The sequence below is a fragment of the Esox lucius genome, chromosome 22 (genome assembly GCF_011004845.1).
Source record: "Esox lucius isolate fEsoLuc1 chromosome 22, fEsoLuc1.pri, whole genome shotgun sequence".
NCBI classification, from domain to species: domain Eukaryota; kingdom Metazoa; phylum Chordata; class Actinopteri; order Esociformes; family Esocidae; genus Esox; species Esox lucius.
In genome coordinates this window covers 14,179,843-14,203,775 of record NC_047590.1, presented here as the reverse complement: position 1 = coordinate 14,203,775, position 23,933 = coordinate 14,179,843, and the positions used below count along the sequence as shown (strand labels likewise).

General features: G+C 46.6%; 1 protein-coding gene across 2 annotated transcripts in view; it reads left to right on the top strand.

Annotated features, from left to right (window-relative positions):
- Window positions 1–23,933, top strand: part of LOC105023139 (receptor tyrosine-protein kinase erbB-4) — a 238,158-nt gene that overhangs the window by 190,758 nt on the left and 23,467 nt on the right. Inside the window, exons 14-20 of one of the 2 annotated variants that reach the window (XM_029116654.2) lie at window positions 3,718–3,811; window positions 6,067–6,221; window positions 8,296–8,340; window positions 10,684–10,816; window positions 14,756–14,878; window positions 15,592–15,690; window positions 17,275–17,457. In XM_029116654.2, the coding sequence (XP_028972487.2) occupies window positions 3,718–3,811; window positions 6,067–6,221; window positions 8,296–8,340; window positions 10,684–10,816; window positions 14,756–14,878; window positions 15,592–15,690; window positions 17,275–17,457 (832 nt within the window). Of the gene's footprint in view, window positions 1–3,717; window positions 3,812–6,066; window positions 6,222–8,295; window positions 8,341–10,683; window positions 10,817–14,755; window positions 14,879–15,591; window positions 15,691–17,271; window positions 17,458–23,933 lie in introns of both variants that reach the window. The other variant, XM_029116653.2, reaches the window with a different exon arrangement.

Genomic DNA, 23,933 nt, shown 5'->3' with positions numbered 1-23,933 from the left:
GTCTTCACCGTGTTCCATGGTATATCTAATGCTTTGGAAATTCTTTTGTACCCTTCACCTGACTGATATGTTTCAACAATGAGATCCCTCTGATGCTTTTGAAGCTCTCTGCGGACCATGGCTTTTGCTCTTAGATGCAACAAAGATAATGTCAGGAAAATCCCACTAGAACAGCTGTACTTTATTTGTGATTAATCAGAGTCACTTTAAATAATGGCAGGTGTGTAATGACTTCTATTTAACATGAGTTTGAATGTGATTGGTTAATTCTGAACACAGCCACATCCCCAGTTATAAGAGGGTGTGGTCTCAATTTAATAGCCATGTGACTTTGGCAGGCACAGCAGTATTGGCTGTTAAGGCTGATTGGAAAGTCCAAAGTCCAACTGATTGGATTATGTTTTTTAAAACCAAGTCTCTTTGACTGTCCATCGCTGTGCCTTTCTAAATGTATGAGTCGAGCTAATTCCCCCACAGTTTGAAAGGCCGCTGAATAAAAGAAAGCTGGGAAAGATGGAGGAAAAAAAGGTTGTGCTCTTGTGGTGGCAGGGAGGAGGATTAGAAAGCCTTGAATGTGTTTAATTAAAATCTTTTTTTTCGGGGTTGGCCATGCGGCGCCAGGTTTGCTGCGGGCGTGGCCACCTTTCACAATCCTGTGCCACAATCCTGCTAAATTTCGGCTCAAATGCAGCTAATCCCGCATTGGCTTCGCTTTCTTGAAGAGCGTTGCATGTGTGTGGCGCGCACACCCCATCCAACCACGGCACGCAACCAAAGCCAATCAGAAAGAACTAACGCCCTGAATGGAAAAGGAACACTCAATTCACCGGGGAACAACCGCAGTGGAACCGTCCTTTGTTTGCCGCAATTTTCCTCAATATTTCTCGGAACAAAAGGAAAATCTTCTCCCACCGCCCAGCCTTTTCCGTAGGATTCCCCTGGACAGTACTTCGTGAAGAAAAAGCTAATTTACTTTGGAACAAAAAAAGAGGGATGGCGGAGAGCAATGAAGGATGGCGGAGAGCAATGAACTAATTCCATAGTGCCACCTTGGTGCTGCTCCATGTCCAACACACTCATATTTTTAGAGAGGAACCCCTTCACTGCTACTTCTCAGTGCTGAGAAACACCACATTTTTGGATTTGGAAATGGACATAACATATTATAATGTGGAAAAACTCTCCTATATATATTTAAGTCCTTTTGACTAGGACTTAGATATCTGGTCAAAAGTAGTGCACTACAGTATATATTTTTAATAAGGTTTAGCAACCATAACAAATCCTAACCATTTGGGACATAACCACAGTGTATGTATCCCTTTGATCAATCAGTCAAGTTCCCTTGAAAAATATACAATAAAACGTACATCATATAAAATACACAGTACATCAAGCAGTACCATATACAACGATCAGCCATAAAATTATGACCACTGACAGGTGAAGTGAATAACATTGATAATCCCATTATCATGGCACCTGTCAGTGGGTGGGATATATTAGGCAGAAAGTGGACGTTCGGTCCTCAAAGTTGATGTGTTAAAAGCAGGAAAAATGGACAAGCTTAAGGATCTGAGTGACTTTAACAAGGGCCAGATTGTGATGGCTAGGCGACTGGGTCAGAGCAACGCAAAAACAGTCTGCAGTGGTCAGTAACTATCAAAAGTTGTCCAAGGAAAAGCAGTGAACCGGCAACAGAGTCATGGGCGGCCAAAGCTCATTGATGCACATGGTGAGTGAAGGCTGGCCCGTGTGGTCCGATCCAACAGACGAGCTACTGTAGCTCAAATAGCTTAAAAAGTTAATGATGTTACTGATAGAAAGGTGTCAGAACACACAAAACATTGCTGTTTGTTGTGTATGGGGCTGCGTAGCCGCAGACCAGTCATGCTGATCCCTGTCCACTGCCGACAGCGCCTACAATGGCCACGTGCATGGCCGTGTGCGTGTGCGTCGCTTTCCTGGAGAACACATGGCACCAGGATGCATTATGGGAAGGAGGCAAGCCAGTGGAGGCAGTGTGATGCTTTTGGCAATGTTCTGCTGGGAAACCTTGGCTCCTGCCATTCATGTGGATGTTACTTTGACACGTACCACCTACCTAAGCATTGTTGCAGACCATGTGCACCCTTTCATGGCAACGGTATTCCCTGATGGCATTGGCCTCTTTCAGCAGGATAATGCGACCTGCTACAAAGCAAAAATGGTTAAGGAATGGTTTGAGTAACACAACAATGAGTTCAAGGTGTTGACTTGGCCTCGAAATTTCCCAGATCTCAATCCAATTGTGCATCTGTGGGATGTGCTGGACAAACAAGTCCGATCCATGGAGGCCCCACCTTGCAACTTGCATGACTTTATCTGCTGCTAGCGTCTTGGCGCCAGATAACACACTACACCTTCAGAGGTCTAGTGGAGTCCATGCCTCCACGGGTCAGGGCTGTTTTGGTGGCAAAAGGGGGCCCACACAATATTAGGCAGGTTGTCATAATGTTATGGTTGATTGGTGTATGATAGACATTACTCATAAATGAGTCTCTTAGTCACTTTTTATAAAGCAGTAGATTTTTCTACCTGGGCAATTAGAAGGCCAGATTAGGCCCACGTACCCATAGTGCTTTTACGGGATTCCTGCAGTTCTGTAAGGTATAAGAATGGGCTGAACTCGGTTGTGATTCTCATGTATTTCGACCCTATGCTGTCAGTTCCTGTGAGAAAGTAGGAGCATTGTGTGATGTAATGATTGTTTGTCCCGATAGGATCAAAATCGCTCTGGTTTGTTAAGCGTTTTTGATCGCTGACTATCGACGACCAGTCTGCTGTTCACCGACGGGAATCCGCCATCCTTTAAAGCCTCATCCTGTGGCGGTGCTGATCTGGAAAGCAGTCAGGGTGTCAATATCACTCCCTCCACCCCTCCCTGAACTCTCCTCTGATTCCCAGTGTCGGCACAGGCTTTTGGACTGCCAGCCCATAGTCATACGTTTGGAGGAACACAAACGTATATGTATGGACGGACAAACGGTCTCGGACACTCACACCTTGCTTCCAGTTCCAGCTACTTATTTGTCAACCCATTAGACTGTGCTTCGTTATTCGCAGATTTTTTTTTCCAGTCAGCATATTGACCCAACTAAGCTTGTTACATCAAATTATCTCAATAGTCCTACTGTATGGACTGGAAATTCAACAGTCTTGCTGACAGGGAAACAAATCGACGGATTATGTTGCCATTGGAAGTCTAATTTCTTAATTTCTTTGGAGAGGGTTAATCTGGTTAGAAGTAGCCACATTTGATTTAGCTAGAAAGCTAATTTGGTTTATGCTAACTAAAATGCTAACACAATCCGAAGTTGCCAAAAAATATAATATGAATTGATTGGTTTGTCCTTTTATGGAGATCATATTGACTAAACAAATGACTGTTTACTTGTGTTTCTTTTCTAATCTTGTTGCTTTACAGTAGCCTTTGTGCCTTCTTGGCACCCATTAACATGATACTGCAAACAACGATTGTTGGAGACCTTGTACTGCAGCCAGATGCGTAATATACTGAACAATCGTCAGGCAAGGACTTTGGCAGACGTTGACTGTTAGCTACAGTCCAATGCTGGCACACCACGCGTGAGAAGCTGACACTTAGATGGAGAATTGATTCTCCTATTGACTGTTTCTCTTTGTTTCTCGTTGTTTCTCTCTCTGTCTCTCTTTTAGAGATGTGCGTGAGTTTGCCAATGGTTCTGTCTGTCTGGAGTGTGACAGCCAGTGTGAGAAAGCCCAGGATAAGTCTGTGACCTGCCTCGGACCGGTAAGTAGGGCCGTTACCACAGAGTGCTAGCAACCTTTGGCTACAGTCAGTTGTGTTCCACCTAGCCCTGAACCTGTGTGAGAATGGTCTGAACATGTTCTGTCCTGCCTGGAGTGTTTGACTTTTAGTAGATTTTAGGAGCAGTCATGGGCAGAACTTTTAATGGGGAAGGAAGGTTCGAATTTTTGCTCCCACCAACATTGTAATCTCACTCTGATACAAGAAAGCATAGAAAATGTGCTTTAGGACCATGAAGATCCCTTGGAACATGCAGGCAAGAAAAGTGCCGATTTGAATTAGCTAGAGATGGTTTTATTGTGTGAAAATGTGTCCAAAACAAGCTCAATGTGTTTCTGAACTAAACAGACCTAAGCTCAATGTCTGCTGGGAGAATATACTCCCATTATTGCATTGGAGACATGAGCATCTCATTATTACATAAAGATCTCTTCTGTGGCAATGTATATGTTTAGCCTGCTAGGTGTAGGACTGCAATATACTGGTAGGTACACATTTTTGAGAGGGACAGTGACAACTCTCTTTCATATGTAGATAGTTTGATGATGTGTGGTGTTTGGAACTACTGGTTATTTACGGTGCTAGGCTAGATGTCATATAACAACAATAGGCCAATATATCATGGCTAAGAGCTGTTCTTATGCACGACCCATCGCGCAGTGCCTGGAGTCATTGTTCTGGAATTTTGGCAGTGGACCACAAACCCCTGAGATGCCTTATTAATATTATAAACTGTTACCAATGCCGTTAGAGTAGTGAAAAGTGATGTCATGGCATACACATGGTACACGGTCTCATACCAATACTATCAGATGATCAGCATTCAGGATGCAAATTACCCAGTTCAAAATGCAATATATAACATTGAAGTGGTAAAAGGGTCTAAGGAATGGAGACCAGGAGGGAGAAGAAGGTTCCTGTCACTGACACAATGTCAACAATATATTCTTCCTTCAATTCTTTTTTGTAACAGACTCACAGTGTAGTTACTCAATTGATAAATATGTATTTTTCAAGCTGGTGCACTGTTTTAACCCCCCCCCACCCCACACACACACACACACACACACACACACACACACACTTCTAAAGTTATGCCCTATGGAGGGATAATGTACGTTTTGAAGTGATTAGGCATGTACTTTCATGAGTGGATTTAGTGAATACTTTTAGGATAATTTTTGTACTTTTTGAATTGGCAGTGTAATGTACATTTAGTTTTTCCTACAACCAGGAGAAACAACTAATGTTATCTCTTCCTGCCACGGGAGATTTCCCAGAATGTTTTGGGGTCTATTAGTTTATATAAATAAAGTGCTGCGTTCGGTACAAAAGTTGTGTCTGACCTTCCACAGAGAAAAGCTCAGCTCAGGAATCATTCATCCATTCGTTGCCTTCCTCTAAATGCTAGAATTTCCCTTTGAAATGTCACCCAGTTGAAGCCCATGAAAACTTACTCTGTCTTTCCGCCAGGATCTATAACAAACCAAGGTTGATCTAAATCACCTCCACCCCTCAAAACGTGTTTTATATGTGACACATGGACAGTAGTGTGTATCTTACTGGGCATTGTTTTGGACTCAGCTGTCCTAGAGACCTTTCTTTAACAAAGACCTGTTAAAGCCCAATTTGTGAAATTTGATACTCGTAAAAAAAAAAAAATGTATGACAAGGGAGGAGCCAGGAAGGAAACACAGTCTCCTTGACTGGGGATGCTAGACGCCATGTCTCTCACAGTGTCTTCACAAGAGTCAATCACTGGGCGTACAAATGTGCACGCGCGTGCACCCCCGCGCTGACACAGGGTGATATGCATTGACAGGGAGTAGAAAAGACAGCTGTCATCTTCTCGAACCTGAGGGGGAAATGCCGCCAATCAACCTGCCGAGAGCACGTCATTAAACGCGTACACGCCGTGTCAAAACCCGCAGGAAAGGTGCCCGAGCACACAGCGGCACGTGCCACGTGCACGAGCCCGTCCCTCCATCGTCCCTCAACTGCCCTCCGCTGATTTGCTCGCACGCTCATACGTGTAAGCAATTCCGCGTCGCTCGTCTGAATCCGTCCCCGCGCGCCCGCTCGAACGGCGGAGAGGGGTAGCTAATGTCTCTGCCTGCCACCTTTCCCTGAACCCCCCCCCCCCCCCGTTCCGCTTTCTCTTCTTCCTTTCCCCCTCTCTATCTCCTCCTCTCCTCTGCCTCCCCCTCCTCCCGTTTCTCCCTCTGTCCATCCCCAAGGGTCCGGACCAGTGCATCGACTGTCGGAACTTCAAAGACGGGCCCAATTGCGTGGAGAAGTGTCCCGACGGGCTACAGGGTGCCAACAGCTTCATCTTCAAATACGCCGAGTCCAACAATGAGTGCCACCCCTGCCATGTCAACTGCACCCAGGGGTACGAGACAGAGAGTGTGTGTGTGTGTGTGTTATGTACGTGTGTACCTTTTTACTTTAGAGGATTTTTCATAGCTTTCATCTCATGAAAATGAGAGGTTTTACGTCTAAAGTGGGCTACGTCATAGTCACGATAAAATCCCTAGGATGCGGTCTGTTTTTGTAGCATATTGGAAATTGGCTTGGGCTTTTATCAGCAGCCGTCAGGGACACATCGGCCGCAGCGCGAACGGAGCTCTAGTCCCTATGTGGTGCACTGTAAATATTTGCCTGACCTCGACCGCTAATGGTGACATTATTATACTGTGAGGCCTCAGGTTTGATCTAGTGTCTGCTCACATACTTGTTTCCTACTGGGAATTGAACCCACAACCCTTGGCAGTATAAGAGCCTGGCTCTTACAACTGAGCTACAATTGTCCATGGATGGTGGATCTTTCCCTCAATGGATTAAAGATCGCTCTGGCTCTCTTCCTCTTCCTCCTTAAATTATATTATATTTATATCTCTGTCTTTTCTCCCTCTTTCTGTCTGTATTTCTCTTTTTTCCCTTATGTGCTTCTCTCCATATCTGACCAGTGACATCAAAGAGCGACCAGCTTGGGGATCTCCTGTGACACAGTGTTCACAATCCCTTCACACACCCCCCCCCACCCCCCAGTGAACCGCCGTTGGCTTGGCGATGATCCATAATACCTTGTCTCCTTATCTCTCACTCCATCTGACACTGAGCACTCCAGATCAGCGTCAGGGGATGAGACGGCAGCCTGTGTGTGTGTGAAGGAAGGAGGGAGGGAGGGAGGCAGGGCGTACAATGACAGAAGTGACACAGAAAGCCAAAGTGAATGTCACCTCTCAGGTGTCCAGGACACCACACGTCTATCCTTCCACACTTCAAAGCCGCAACCATGAAACGCCATTCTGTGTCTCGGTACCTTAAAAGCCACAGGAGAGCAGCGAATGTCCGCACTTCATGGTAGAATTCAAGTGGACGACAGGGATAACCATTGGGCTTAGATCTTCATTATCTGCACCTGTCCGTATTATAATGTCCCATGTGGAATTGCGTTGAGGGGAAATGGCTGCTAACGGGATGTGCTGTAAATCAGTGCCATCTTGTAACAAGTCAAACCAGTGAAATGTTGGGTTGGCGGCTGGTGCAGGATGTGAGGACGGCAGACTCCAGCTTGATCAAAATATGTTTCTGTCTGCTAATTTTGTGTGTAGTGCACACTTGCAGTCAGGATACCATTTTTACTCGTTTTTGTACTGACAATTTTACAGTACTGTAAGACCATACAAAATCGTACACAGAAGTACGTACTACTTGGCCTGACGAACATAACCGGTAGCAACAAGGGCCTCCAGCCATCCAATCACATCATTTTGGCTAATTCCCTGTTCTCCTTACCTCCAAAGGAGATCTGACAATTTTTTTGTTTTGTTTTAGTGGTAAGTCTATACAAGACTGACTATAATTTATCATGTGCTGAAAAGACCACATGATAAATGATAGTTAGTCCTAAAGGAGCACTGCCGTAGATGCCTGTTTAACACCGGACTAACCTGAGACCTGAGTGGTCGTCCTGTTCTGACGATAAACCAGGCATTGAAAAATGTTTGAAAAGAGCGGTTCAGGGTCTCTTGATTTCAGGCACGAAGCGCGCTTTGAAGTGAATTCCAAAGCAGTTCTTCTTAATTTGCCGTGTGTCTCAGACAGCTCTTTGTGCCTCTGATAACGATGATAATGAAATGGGTTAGAGCTAATGAGAAAGCCTTGTTTCAATCAGTCCTCCCGCTCTGTCTGCCTGTCTGTCTGTGTACATCCCCACATATCCGTACCAGTGTGGCGTCTCGATCACACCGTGACTGGTGGCGAATGTACCTTTAATAGTTTCAGCTCCCGCTGTCTATCAGGGAACGCTCTTTAATCAGTTCGACTCCCAATACCGGCTTTTAACAATCCTTGTTAGTGGCGCGCTGTTTGGAATCAATGAAACAAGTGTGTGTCATTTGTGCGATTCACTGTGAAGCGTTACCCGGATTTAACAGCGTGTCTTTCTCCCTTCCCTTCAGGTGCATTGGGCCTCGGCTCCAGGACTGCGTCGGAATGATGGACAGGTGAGCTCATCCTCCCGGTCTCCTCGCTATGTTCCGGATCGTTCTACTTCGTTGTTAACTGAGATGACATCTGTCACAATTCCTTAGGAACTCTACAAATGCTCCCCTTCCCTCTGACTCACTCCCTCTCTCAGGATTTGCCCCCCCCCGTTCCCTCTCTTTTCTTCTGTTCCCTTCATCGCTCTCTCTTTCTCCCTCTATCTCTTTCCAATTTTTTTTAAGTTATATCTTCAGGCTTAATGTGACAGAAAAGTGGTGAGAGAGAGATGAGTGTTCGTGCTGAAAGACTAGCGGGTAGGATTCGAACCCTTGCCACAGCAGAACAGCGGTTGCTAGTTGCCCTTTTCTCATGGCTGTCGGTCCCAAATCATGCTGCTGTGTTTGCGGGGTCTGTATGATGTGAGGGGAAATGTGTGACTATTAGATAATAACATTTGTCAGGAGGTTAGGAAAGTGCATCTCTTTTCCCATTATTCTCACTTTTTGTTTATCTCTCTTTCGTTTCCTTGCTCCCTCTCCGTCGCTCCCTCTGCCCCTCAATCATGTAAACTCCTACATTTCTATTCTCAACATGCCCCGTATATATCTCATTATATCCGGTCTTGCCTCTCTGTAAATTTCAAGCTTCTTAGGGGCCGCTAAAAAATCGATGGTCTGAACGCCACTCATTCACAACCCAGTGGACTCCTAGCCTACCCCGCGCTACCGCTGCTGCATGGAACATGAGTCTTCCATTTGCTCTTAATGGTTTCAATCACTTATAGGGATGTGTCTCTGGTCCTTGACTGGGGTGCAAATTGTTTCCATGGGCCTATTCTGAGGCGTTTCTATGTGAGTCGAGCAGCCTAATGTGTGAAGGGAAAAATGGAAGACAGAACAAATATGAATAAAGGGAGGAGAAAAAAGATTTGGAGATCTTGAGAAACCTGCCAATCCTAAAATCCACAAACAACGAAAAGGCCTTCCATGGTCAGGTGGTCTAAGCTGCTGCCTCTGGTGCACGTTTACTGCTGCAGGATTGGTTCAAATCCGCCCCAATGCTCTTTCAACAAAAAACGATGTTGTCTTTTGGCTGCTTTTCACCACTTTCTTGTCAATCACATAAAAATTACTTATAACGCAACATCTAAATGGCTCAGCCAAAAATGTTCTTTGCGGTAACGGGGGGGGGGGGGGGGGGGCGATGGGGGGGTTATAACCAAAAAAATGACAAGGTACAACACGCGTACCCAAATCAAGAGTTGATTGTCAATCGTCAGACTGTCTGAATCCCTGGAAATACGTCCCCAGTGATGATCACATGAAGCACGTGGAGGTCTGATCTCTTACCGCCGGAATGGGGCCACTTAGATGAGCCGCACGAAAGGGGATGTAATATCTAGCAGCGTTCAGGCTTTTTGCAAAGCCCCCTGGGCCATCGTGGATAGTGGATTGGGATTGTTCAGACCCTGACTGGGTCCCAAATGGTGCTCTTACAGTGCGCTACTTTTAACCAGTGCCCCATGAACCCTGGAAAGAGTACACTGTGAAGGGAAGAGTGTCCCATTTGGGAAGCGACCTCTGTCTGAGAAGCCATGTTGAAATTGAAGTGGTTCTATGAAGAGAGAGAAGCCCTTTTTGGCTTTCTTGCCTCTTTTAGTTTAATGTGAATTGCATTTTTGTTGTGTGTTTATCCTTATGTTACCAGGTAAGTTGACTGAGAAGAGTTCTCATGTAGGGTTTTGCTGCCTTGGTCTGCCTGGGGGAAAGGGGGTAAAGGTCGTAGCATGAAGAGATGGAGAGAGGGAAGTTGGAGAGAGGAGGGGAGAATATAGTGGGAAATTAGAGCAGAAGTGATAGGAGTATTTGAGGGTTATCAGAGGAGGTGAGTAGGGGAGGAGATGTGTGAGTCAAGAAAAAGGAGGATATAGGATATATACAGCTAGAACAACCAGACTATATCAGACTATAGATAAAAATTATGTTTGGGGCTAGAGAGAAAGAGGGATATGCCATGAGATGAGTGATATGGAGAGAACCGATCCTTATCTGTTTGGGGAATTTAGACAGGAGGAAGTTGCTTTGTTTTTAAATCAAGGGAGTGAAAGACGTGTGCTGGCAGCTGAAATGTAGCCTACTTCAAGGGGCATACTATTTCTCTCAGAAGTAACAGATGAATACAAAATAATAGTTTGGCCTAGCAATGTTACTCAACATCCTAACTGCCCCTCTGTCCCCAAAAATATTTCATGACCCTAAACCCGCCAGCCCTGCAGCTAAAACGTTGCACATCTCTACCACACACACACCAAAAGAGCAACTGGTGGTGGGAACAGACACGCACGTCTCTTTCTCTGCCTGCAGGACGCCCCTGATTGCGGCCGGAGTTATCGGCGGTCTGTTTGTCGTCGTTATCGTGGTGCTGAGCGTGGCTGTCTACGTTCGCCGCAAGAGCATCAAAAAGAAGAGGGCGCTGCGCCGCTTCCTGGAGACAGAGGTGAGGGGTCAGGGGTCATTCTGGGGGTCATTGCCAGGTGATAGGATTTGCTTGGCGTTCGAGTATGACATCAATGTTCAGGCAGGGTATTATAAATGTGTAAGATCATTTTTACGTTTGTTCCCTTTTTTTAACTGAAGATTTTCAGACGGCAGCCCAGTTCTGATAATTTTAACCAAATAGATGAATACTGAAAATGTGTTCATTTAAAATACTTCAAAGGGTAGTTTGCCAAACCTTGGACTGTATATTTAACTAAACCATGAAAAATGCAAGATACCTCGATTTTGCATTTCTCGTCCCTCCCATTGATCAGGCCTTGAGGTGAAGGTTTGGGGACGTGCTCAACTGCTCCAAAGACCCAACTTGGTATTCAGTGAGGGGGGCAGTCGTTAGGAGAGGACGGTTGGCGTTTTGTGCTCGTGCATCCGCGTGCTTGTCTGTGACCGGCTGCTGTAGTTGACCTGTCCCCCCCCCGCAGTTCCATTAGAAATGGAGAGCTGTCAGGGAGTGTTAGGATCATTTACAGGTGGACGTGAAGCGTTATGGACAGCTGTCAGCCTGGAGACAGTCGTCCCCCCGCCCGCCTGCCCTCGCCCACCTCCCCCCAGCAGGAAGAGGCTGTCGGAGACACGCTCGCATCTATTTCAATCAGTCTGGTATTCCTCTGAAAAGGCAGAGAATGAGGAGGAGTCCATATTCATATTCCTGGATGTTTTTTGTGGTGTGCAGGGACTGTTTGGGGGAGAAGGCGGTGGCTTTGCCAAAGGGTTGGGGAGGGTCGTAGGGGTGACGATCTGATGCAACCAACACACACACACACACACTTACAGACACACAGGCACACACACACATACACACAAACAGGCTCTATTCCCAACAAACACGCTTCCTATTTAAATTACATCCCTACTCCCCTCTAATTCGCCTGGACGGCATACTAAAGAACCCAGCTCTGAGCGGCATGAAAGACAGAATCGTGAAATGAGTGAGTTTTGATGTGCCGTCCAGCGTCTCTTCTTCTGGCTGATGAAAAAGTGTGGTGTTTCACAGAGGAACATGGCCACAATGGATGCAGACAATGTCAAAGCAATTTTTCAAACTCCTGCAAGAGGAAACAATTCAGTACAATAAAACCGTTAAAAGTTTGGTTCCCCTTACTGTAGGCTGAGACTTGTCTGCCGAAGTCATTGTTCATTTACATTTTTCGACAAAAAAACGTTGATGCCTTAGTTGCTCGTGCTTTCGCTAACTCCCGTCCGCTAGTTCCCTTGACACACCGTGGGGACAACAGTGTCCGGTAGGCCGCGGTGAAGGGCGCCGTGTCTGGGCGTTCTGCTCCAGCCCTGCCCTCTCCACATTTAATTAGTTAGACTTCATTAACACGGCGCTAATCACGGTACTAATTATCCGTTCATCGTGTCGGTTGATATCCCACTGAAACGAAATACTTTTGTAGAGGTAAAAACTTTGGCCCCATCAGCTACCGGTGGCAACATGGGGATTGAGCTGCATTGTGGGAAGCAAGTGGTTTGGATACACGCCTTGATACGACACCATTGAACAGAGTTAGATGCACTGTTCATTTGGGTTACAGTCACGCATCCGGGGAGGCTAAAATATGTATCGTCCATTGTCAGGTGACATCCAGAAGGTGACCTGTGTTGAATTACTCCTTCGACCATCGAAACCAACCAAACGTTTCTTTACATTGGATAATTACTGCCCTGTTGTTGCCTCTATAGGTCATGGTATGTTTGTTTGAATTCGGAGTTAAGAGAGTGTGATGTCACTTCGCCATAAGCCGTTTCCCTTGTAGCCTTGACCTTCAGGGAGCGCTGGGTGAAGTGATTGCACTGTTGAAAGGAAATGGCACCGTTAAGCCACTAGCCTCAAATTGACTAAAGACTCGTTGTGGATTGTTGGAGAGACAGAAAAGAGAAAAAACTGAGAGCGACTGAGAAATAAAGAGAGGACCAGGGAGCTGACATGTATGTAAGCAAAGCACACACTGACACACACAAACACAGTGTTTTAAGGAGGTCATCATTCCTCTCATGTGTTCATGGTGAACCAGGGTCCTTGTCAAGCCGTGATCGGGAGAAAGGCCCTTAGTGGAGTGTTTGGATATTTCATCAATAATGACTTATCGACAGTTGGTTGAAAGCAGTATATTTCTCTCCGCAGCCTCCCTCTTCCTATCTCTCTCTCTCCATCTCTCTCTCCCCCTCTTTCCATCCATCTCTCTTTTATCTCTCGCACTCTCATTTAGTCCTCTTCCTTTTCCTCTCTCTTCTCTCACTTCTAAGGCGAGGAACAGAATAAAAATACAGTGTCTGATACCTTTTGAAGTACAGGAAAAAAAAACACTGAAACAAATCGCTTGTCTTAGAGACTGTGTAGAGCTACAAAGTTCATTCCCACATCACAATTTTACATCTAATCGCTGATTTGAACTTTGACCCCTAGCCTGTCTCCTGGCACAGCTCTAATGAGCTTATCCATCTTCTTGTGCTTGTAGTATATGCTCCGCCTCCACCTCTCTGTTCAGGGCAAAATGGCATTTTCAGCTCTGAATTTTAGAGTGGTTTGGTGGACAGCTCCCTGACTGGATTTCAAGACATTTGATTTTCAGCACCAGGGCTCTGGACATCTCATCACTGTTGCTGCTCCGGTCTTTCAGTACCTATCCCCCTCTCTTTCTTTCTCTTTTTTCTCTCACTATCTCTTTCGGTATCTACCTGTCGGTGTCTCTGCATGTTTCTTTTTTCACACATGGTGGAGTTGTGTGTGTTTTTTTAAAGGCGCCAGGTTTGTTTTGGTTGTTCTCTGATACTGTAGATACCACATGTCAAGCTGTGTATATGTTGTGCGGTACGGCTTGTTAAAATCTAAAACCCCTCTTGCCAGTGTGCCGCTGTGCCGCTGCTCAAGTACCTCATTTGGCACAGATGGACCGGGTTATTCTCCAGTGGAGTGTGTGTTTCTGGGAGTGCGTTGGGGTATGCGTGTGTGTGTGTGTGTGTTTCTGTGTGAGGGGATGTGGGGCAGTAATAAATGGAGATGGGGAGAGGTCCTTGCTGTTGTTCTTTTATTAGGACTGGACTGAAGTACTGCCGGATAACAAGAGGAGAAAATAAGAAGCCCTCCATTCCCAGCATGCCTCGCTGTCCTCCACAGCCCTTGAGTACTCTATCTTAAACACACACACACACACACACGCACACAAGCAATTACACACTTTACATGTGCAGACAAAAAGACACTCTCTCCCCCTTCTTGTAACTCAGTCACTGTGGTCTCTCAATTCCCCCCCTCCCTCTGTTTCTCCTTACCTCCCAGCATCTCCTCTGTCTTGATCAATGCTTCGGGTTTGCCTACTGCAGCTAGCAATTGTTCAGGGCTTACACTGCAGGATCAGATTACCCGTTAATGACTCTGAGCGACTCAGGGCATGTTTGCAGTGTGCCGTGGCAAGGCCGCGGGCAATGTCACAGACTGTGACCCTGGGTACGTCTCCTCCGCGGAGCGGCTTCTATCCTATTGAATAAGTGTCTGTGTGGCCGACTGACTGATGTATGGCGTCATTAAACACACGCACACACCCACAGACACACACGCGTGGAACAAATAGACACAACCAGGCATGGAAACACACGCGCGCCGGCTGGCTCGCTGACGAATGGCCTCATTACGGTGTTTGACGACCGATGCTGAGCTGCATGATAAACCACTACGAAGGGCCCCGATTGGCTGATTGGCTCAGTAAAATGCGTATTGATTGGACCGCTGGTGGGCGTATTGTGTGTGTGTGGTTGCAGCGAGTGTGGACCGGATGTAAGTCGAACTTACGCTATTGCGATGGGGTATCCTTGACTCTGTGTGTGTCTGTGTGTGTGTGTGTGTGTGTGTGTGTGTGTGTGTGTGTGCGCGCTGTAGTTGGTGGAGCCGCTGACCCCGAGTGGCACCGCCCCAAATCAGGCCCAGCTGCGCATCCTGAAGGAGACAGAACTCAAGAGAGTCAAGATTTTGGGATCAGGGGCCTTTGGTACCGTCTATAAGGTAATGTTTCATGTTTCTGGGTTTATGATTGAATAACTGTCACAAAAAGTTTTCTTAACTGTGTTATTTTGGTAGCACTGAAGTTGTACTTTAGTACATTAAATAGTACTGAAATAGTAATATGTTTACTCAAATGTGTTCAAATGGACCCACTTATTTCATATGTTAGTATACTTATACATGATTGGAAATGTCATTTTAGTACAGTTTAGTACATGTAATGTAATACTATTTCAAATGTAATTAAATGCTATTTTAATTCTGTTAAAGTGTACTAAAGTCTGAAGTGGTTCCAAAATAATATAGTTAAGCATAGTTTTTGGCTTGAGATGTCAGTGTGTAAGTCAACAACAGGTCTGTCTGGAGAAGGTAATATCTCAATGAGACTAATGTGTATAAATAAAAGTAAATAAAAACAAATATAGCTTCTGCTAAATGCCTCAAACGTTGACTTCCCGAATGTGTATTTGGGATCGCTTGTTTCTCCATTTTTCCAACAGCTCTGACCTAAAGGACTTTGAGAGCGTTTTTTTAATCAATGTGTCAAAATTGTTTGTCTGTGATAACGTCTGGGTCATTATTGCATATTATCTATTATCAGAGTTCTGTGAGTGGCTACTTGTACAGCGTGTGAGCGCTCCATTTTCAGGTCAATGTGCATTTACCTGTGTTTGCTCACCCTTAACCTAACCTTCTTGGCTTTCAAATTCCAGGGCATCTGGGTCCCAGAGGGAGAGACAGTGAAGATCCCAGTAGCCATAAAGATCCTGAACGAGGCCACGGGGCCCAAAGCCAACGTGGAGTTCATGGACGTGAGTATTGCACCGCAACCCAGGCGTGTGTGGGAATGTTTGTGTGCACGGTTGGAAGTAGCTATGCGTGTGCTTCCATGATGGAGACACTTCCTTCTAACGAAACCTTATGAAATGACCTCGGGACGTGCCTGGTTGGTTGGCCCATTTGTCCAATGAACTCCTCCGCTGAAGCTTACCGCCTAAAGTCTAGCCTACAGCCCCACGTCTGGTGAAATCAGCAGGCGTTTACAAGTCATAAAGCCTTGTACAGATCACTGCGTAAGAGCCGGAGGAGAGGAGGGAGAGGAGGGAGAGGAGGGAAGAGTGGGACCTCTGGACATTTGTGCCCGGGTTGTGTCGGAGCTGTAGGATGGAGGCATCGAGGACGAGGAAGTGGATAGACCCTATCAAGCATGCTGAGGAACTGAGCGGCTTCGTGGGCCCGACCCTAATTGAAAAGCCCCCTCCTCTCGTCTTCCGTCCCTCTCTCCCACCCCTTGTCTCCCAGTGGATGGTTTTGGACATCCGGAGCCCACGCGGCTCCCCAGTTTTTTAAAAAGCAATCTAAAAGCAGGCTCACGGTCTGCCACTGGGACGGTTAGTGCCCGGCCCGGAGCCAGCCAAGCTGTTTTCACTCACCGCACATATCCAGACAAACACACTGCTTAGCTTCAGTCACTGGCTTGAGGGGTGTGTGTATGTGCATTGGGGGGGGGGGGGGTCAAGAGGTAATTGAGGTTACCGTTCAGGAAGATGAGAGAGAAAGCTCCAAACACACAGAGTACTTTTTCTCTGTCTCTATCTTGCTCTCTCTCTCACACAAACACACGCACACACATCATATCATTTGCCCTGACAAGCCCAGTACAGAAGCACACTCCCTTTCACATCTGTCAGAGACTCCCGTCACACAATAGAGATGGACAGAAATGTTTTCCACGGTACTGTATCGATTCAGACTTCCACAGCTCCTGCCTAGCTGCCACCATCTCTGGCGGTTCCCGGCGTCTGTGTAATGTGCAGTAGTTTTATGAAGTGGAGATCTAGTGCCGCTACTTTATGCCGGTGTTAAATCAGGGCTCTGTCAGTGCCAAATGCCCTCTCTACCGCCTGCCCTGTGCTGAGATAAATTCACTCCCCGCCGGCCAGCCGCTCTCACCCCCTTTAGAATCTAAATTTAAAGGCACTTCATCCATCAAGCCCCCACACCCCAGAGCCTCAAAATGCCCCTCGCTTTGTGGAAAGAATGTCGGAGACAAGTGGCCCAGAAGCTATCGTGGCGACTGAGATGCTAAAGGGAGGAGTAATGGTAATGCGTAATAGGTCTCGCCCCAAAGGGAGTGTGTGTGTGTTAGCTCGCCTGGCTCTTTAAGCACACCAGCGTCATTAACTAAATTCAAATCGAAACTATTTTTTACATTTTCTTTTTTTTTATATTGTCTTTTCACCAATCGAGTCTGCGGGTAATTGGCCGCGGATCAGTATTGCGATGCCTGTATAGATGAACCTGCAACACCTGCCGACGTGACCACTCCCCCTCCCAGCCACTCCTCACACTGTATGGTCTCCCAGGCCTGAGTCCTTCTCTGTCCCCACCAGGAGGCTCTGATCATGGCCAGCGTGGACCACCCCCACCTGGTGCGTCTCCTGGGGGTCTGTCTGAGCCCCACCATCCAGCTGGTCACCCAGCTCATGCCCCACGGCTGCCTGCTCGACTACGTCCACGAGCACAAGGACAACATCGGCTCCCAGCTGCTGCTCAACTGGTGTGTCCAGATCGCCAAGGTATGACGACGCTCCGGCTGTCTTTGGGGAGGGGGGGGCGGGTGTGTGTGTGTGTGTGCACAGGTGTGCTTTGTCAGTGTTACGGACATGGAAAATATCAGGCTTATCAGCCTTATGCAAGACATATCGACCCCCTATTCAATTTCATAATAATCTGTGTAATATTTAGCATTTACTCTAGCCTTGGGATTAGCAGACAGGCTTGTGTTAAGATCTTCCGTCTGTGTGTGCGCGCGTGTTGTTTGTGTGTGAAGACGTGCGTGTGCTAGTCCTTGACCCTATTTGCGTTAACTTTGGATCCCGGGCAATTGCGCTAGTAGAAGCCTCGCACTTTGCAAAGGTTTGAAGATAGGAACCTTTCTTAATCAGTCACTCCCTCTCTTTGTCCGTGAGTCTCTACGTTAGGTGTCATTTAAGTTCCACTGTTAGAGCTCCATTAGGCCGGCTGTTACCACCACAGGCTTAAAGGCCGTCAATGATAGGAAGCCTCCGGCCAATGCGCTGCTGTCCCCTGCGAGCCTCTACGGCCCTGCGTTCTGAACGATTTCAAATAGCTTGAGGAACCGATTATTCAAGCAGGTTACTTATAGCCTTAATGGGAATTGATCTGACTTGTGCTGGGGAGATTGACTGACGAGCCAGGGCAAGTGTGGGAAAGGAGTGAGGAGTCCAATGGGATTCGTAGAGACAATAGGGAAGAGTTAATGTAACCCTCAGGTGACGTTAAAGGACAATTTCACTGTTTTACGACTTCAAATATATGGTTGATGGTTCCGCAGCCTGAAAGTAGTCTATGGGCCAAGTGAAAATGTAATTCATGGTTCATTTTTCTTTAAATGTGTACTGAGTATAATTCTGATTAAAGAACTTTAAGCGATGACACGTCTCCTCCTCTCCTTCCTTTACCAAATGAGACTGGAATAGTATTAGCTAGTCCTCTTGGAAGATGAGCATGTTTAGGGTGGGGGTTAGTACTGAGTGTCTAAAGAAAGTTTTAGGACACTACAAGTCAATGCAAACTGATGGATGGCACTTGGAACTCTGTTGTTGGGATAATAATGAAACATAAAACATTCTTCTGGTAATTTATGTAAGTAGTGAATGTAATATCCTATTGCCCCTTTAAGCCACCATTTCATTCTTCAGCTAACTTCAGCCAGTGCTAGTTAAAAATCAACAGGGGCATTTCTATTGACCTTTTCACCACATTTTAAGTAACATCAAACCCAATATGCAGGTGATTACATCAATAGATAAGCTAAAGTTAACTGATGTTTTTAATGGCTGTTTAAATGAAGCTAAACTATGGATTTGGTTTCTCTGGTTGGGTCTGTTCCGTGTGGGAGCTGCAGTATGGGTTGACAGTAAAATATAGCTTACCATAAAGTTTGGATAAGTTGGTGAGAGAACTATATATAAAGCAGTCATAGAGATTATTTTGTGCTAATGTTATCAGTGCTAATGGAAGTAGTTTTGATTTCTATTTGTTTTCATCATTTACTAATAGAATCACTCTCAGTGTACAGGAAACGGTGTATGTGGTGATAGTGAATGGTATGATGAATGGTATGCGTAGTGAATGGTAATGCAGTCAACCTCAGTAGTTCTGCTTGTATTAGAGGGCAAAGAAAAAAACATCTTCACGTATTGTTTGTGTACACTGAGTTTATTGGTTAAAATCCTTGTCCAAGTAGTTGTGAAGGTAGTCCACTGTCCCTGATTCTCCGATTCCTTGATTCTGAGACGATACATGTATTCTGGAAGTCACTTCTTATCAAATTCAGTAAATAACAGCCACGTTTAGAGGCCAGTAGCAGCATTTCTTTTATGTGAGGAAAGATGCCGCTCAAGGTCAAACTAGTGTCCTTCATTTTAAACATTTTCTGAAGTGATTTTAACAGAGGAGACCTTTCTGGTCACCTCTTTTTCTCAGAAGGACCTTCTCAATCCGCCAGTAGTGTTTTGCTGCTCAGACGTCTCAATTACTCCAACAAACACACACACACCCGCATTAACGCCTCCACACACACAAACAACCCCCACACCCCCGACTACACCCACCCCCACCCCCCACGGGCACACATACCCCCAGCCCTCCTTGTTGCCTGAAGGAGCTTCTCGATTTACCAGAAGTGTTTCTCTACTCAGACGTCCCAATTACACCTGCGAACACCCACATGCACTCTCACAGACGCCAATCCAATCAACCCCCCACCCCACACACTCCCACCACCACAGAGACAACATTCACTGTGAACGTGACCAGAATCAGCTGCCGGGGGTTTTTCCAGTCTGACCAAGGAGAGTGGATTCCTGGTCGTACAGGTAATGGTGTGAAACCCGGCAAAGAGAGGGACAGACAGGGAATAAGAGAGAAGTAAGAGGGGGAGAGAGAGTGGTAAGGAGACAGAAAAGTATGTGTCCGCATGTGTGTATGTGCCTGTGTGCGTGTGTTTGGGGGTTATGTTTGTGTCGCTCCTTATTGCCTTTCCCATCATTCTCTGGCTACACCCACCCCACGCCCTGTGAGGCCTCGCCCCGCCTCCTGTGACCACCCTCCATGAGCTCTGACCCAGTCAGCTGACCCGCGTTGCTGTGAAGTGATTGGCTAAGGCCTGTGTGCAGGCAGTGATTCTTCATCACAGAGCGTTTTGGGCATTGAGGTAATGGAGCTCATTAATCTATGCCAACACTCTCTAGGCCACACCCTCCACCCCTTATATCCATCCTTTTTTTCATTAACTTCTCGCCCTTTTTCTCCGTGTTCTCACTCCTTCCCTCCCCATCTCTCTCTCTGTCTCTCCCACCCTCCCTTTCTCTCTCTCGCTCCCTCCCTCCTCAGTCAGTCTCCCCTCCTCTCCCCGTCTGTCTCTCCCACTCTTTGTCCTTCCCTTTCTCACCCAACCCTAATGACCGTGTAGCTGCGTTTAACAGTCAAAAGGTTAAAGACCGCTCCTGTGGCAGCCTGCTGTTTCTTTGATCTGACCAAAAAAAGCAGTGCTAAAAATGGAACGCTCACCACTAAGTTAGATAAGATGACCCCGTATATATATATTTAAACCAAAGAGCAGGCAGGGAAGTTCTCACAGCATCATTTTGACCGTGGATAAGCTATGCGTTTTGTGACAAAGGGATGGGTGATGAGGCTCCCTTTTGCTAAAGCCAGCCTTTCCCGTTGAAGAGTGGAATAATATTAACGGAATAATTAGCTTTGGGATGCATTCTAATGAGGGTATCAATCACTGGTTTAAACATGGGGGGGGGGGGGGCAGTTCCCTCTCGCAGCACTGTGCCGCATGGACTCAGCCCCCGTTGATTGGATGGGTTCCCTCTGGCCCACAGACGGGCCGGGTAATTCGAGGCTGGGGGGGATGCTACAGCTGGATCCCGGGCCTTGGAAACTACATCGGGGGAAATCCAATGGTGGGAGAAGGCAAAGGCTAGCACATCGGCCCGGAGGAACCACCTGGTTAGCCACGCGTTCATCCGCCAGAGCAAGGACTCACAGCCCGTCGTTTCCCCTTCAAACCCCCTCGACCGAAAGCTCCGCCCGTGACTCCTGTTCCCCTCCCGGCTTACTCCCGGAGTCAGCACACGCCGCGGTTCTTCTCTTTGCTTAGTCGATAACAACTTAAGTAAATAGAGGGGCTTTTCCAATTTGACCAGTGATCTCTGTGATCTCTGTGTGTGTGCGCGCATTGGTGTGTGTGTGTGTGTGTGTGTGCGTGTGTGCGGATTTGCATAGTTTTGTACGCTTCCCTCTGGAGGTTCGGCTCCCCACTGACTTAGTGGTGAATTTCCAATCTGCCTGGGCTTACAGGGGCCCCCGGTGTCATTCCCCGTCTTCTCCCACCCTCCCTCTCTCTGTCTGTGCTGAGCAAACACAACTCCTCGGGCCTCATTAGCACTGCCTTAAGTCCTGCAAATCCCCCCACCCCCCACATCCTCGTCTCTCCTTCTGTTGCGCCCCCATTTCTTTTAAACGTCGTTCTTATCCGATCTCTCCCTCTCCGTCCATGAATCCCAATGAGTCCATGTAGAAACACACGCCGCGCGCGCGCGCGCACACACACGACTGTGTCAACCTTCGTTTGCTGAGTTGGAATTTCTAGTTTGACCAACACTGTCTCTCTCACTTGGCCTCCTTTGCTCTCTCTCTCTCTTACTGTCCCGCCTAACCTCTGGAAATCACGATGTCCCACAATGAACGCGCGTGTCGTTGCTTGGAAGATGTGTAGACACACCCAGTGACTGAAGACAGGTGGAAGCAGCTGTTGTTGTGGCAGAACACGGTATCAGACTCAGAGTCTCGTCCGTGCACTGACCAAACTATTCGTTCTCCTACGACTGGTGACTGTTCAGCCCCAGGTATATCAAATCCCCCTTCACGGATGTTCTCAATGCTAATGCGCGCGCGTCGGTGTGTATTTGCACGTTCTTCCATGTCTTTCTCGCGTACATGGTGCATCCTTGTGTGTGGTGTGCGTGTGTGTGTGCGTGCGTGCGTGTGTGTATGTACGTACACGTGCGTGCATGCTGATGCCACGGAACGAAAGAGCTTATCACTTCCTCCGAGAGGGCCCGGGAAGGGAGAGGGTACATAGCTAAGCCTCAGATCTTTCTAATGATACTGGAGGATCAGCCGGACTAATGAATACGCGGAACTGGGATTTACACCGGCATGGCCACGGATTTGAGAGGTGGGATTGAATTGGTCACCTCTTCTCCGAGTCCATTGTGAGAGTATATACCGGTATGAGGATGAATGCAAAGCTAAAGGAAACAGAAAACACGGGCGCAGCGCTTTCAGAGTCTGCTCCCGGAATAGCCAGCGGAGGGGGGGTGGCATTAATGCTTGATTAATATTACAATTTGTAAAATTTCCGCATCATAATGTGATTATGTACAAGCGGATATGCTACTGACGAGGAGACACTCACTGTGTTTGGGCCCTTGGACTGGATTGCAGTTGTTATACAGATGGCTGCTAAACACTGTTAGCCAAACCTCCTCTTCCTCGGTTATCACTAGTGACGGATGATCGGAGGATTACGGTGGTGGTGGGCATCAATTACAAAATGCTGAAGTACTTAAGACGCTTCAGCATGGCCTGAGGCTTCCCCTCACCAACCAAAACAACACCCAAACTCACGGCCCAGCTGGCTCCTCGAACAAGCACTGAAAGAGAGGAACGGCTCAATGAATATACGGTGCAGAACGCGCTTGGAAATGAAACCCGAGGAAAACACTGTAATTATGTTTCCGTGTTAGGGGTGCTACGTAATGGGGGCCATTCCAGTGATTGGCCCGATGGTTAAACCGTGTCGTCTTTTGTTCGACGTTTGCTGAGCGAACTGTCATTATTCTTTTTGAATGCGTCCAATTGGGAACTGGTGTCTTTTGTCTGTCCTCCTCTGTTCTTAACCTCCGCCTATTTGTGGACTCGGAGTGCGTGCACGCATTCACAACATGCTGACTAAAATGTTTGTTTAACACATACTCAAGAGTAGTGTCGTAGTTGAAGTTAAGTAGTTAAACTGCCTTTAGAAGGTATTGGGACTCTTTGAGTTTCTCCATGTTTTGTTGTGTTGTTAACCTAATTCGTAATTGATTAAATTTTTTGGACTTTAGTCTACGTGCGATACCCGATAATGACAGTGAAAAACCTTTTAGTTATTTTTTAAATGTGTGCCTATTTATTAAACACAAAAACAAAAATATCTCAAATACAGTGGCTCTAAAAAGTATTGACTCTCTTGACCCAAATATTCTCACACTGATTGAATCTGTTTTGATTCAGTGTTGTTATACAGTTAAATGTGGAGAAGTCCAATGGGGGTGATGTGTTTTGAGAGCCACTGTACATTAGTATTCAGAGCCTGTGTTCAGGGCGTGGTGGTAGAAACTATGGCAGTGATCACAGTGTAGAATCTTCTTAGGTATGCCTCAAATAGTTTTGCCCAACTGGTTTTGGGCTGTTTGTCTCATTCTTCATTTTAACCTCTGTCAGATTAGACAGAGAGCATTTATGAACTGTGATCTTCAAATCTCCCCACATATGTTTAATGGGGTTCAAGTCCAGGCTTTTACTAAGCCACTCAAGGACATTCACTCAAAGCCACACCAGCATTGTCTCGACTGTGCTTCTGGTTGTTGTCAAAAGATGTATCTTTTTGTCCCAGTCTGAGGTCCTGTGCCCTTGGATTTTCATCAAGAACCTCTCTGCATTTTGCTCCATTCATCCTTCCCTCAAGCCTGAACAGTCTTCCAGGCCCTGTCGCTGAGAAGGAGCCCCATAGCATGATGCCCCCACCACCATGATGGATGTCACAATTTAGGTACAGACGATGGTTGTCACAAGTTAGGTACAGACAATGGATGTCACAAGTTAGGTACAGACAATGGATGTCACAAGTTAGGACGTCTTTAAACCTTTTACAATCAAAGTATTCCGGCCATAGAGTCAACAAAGGCAC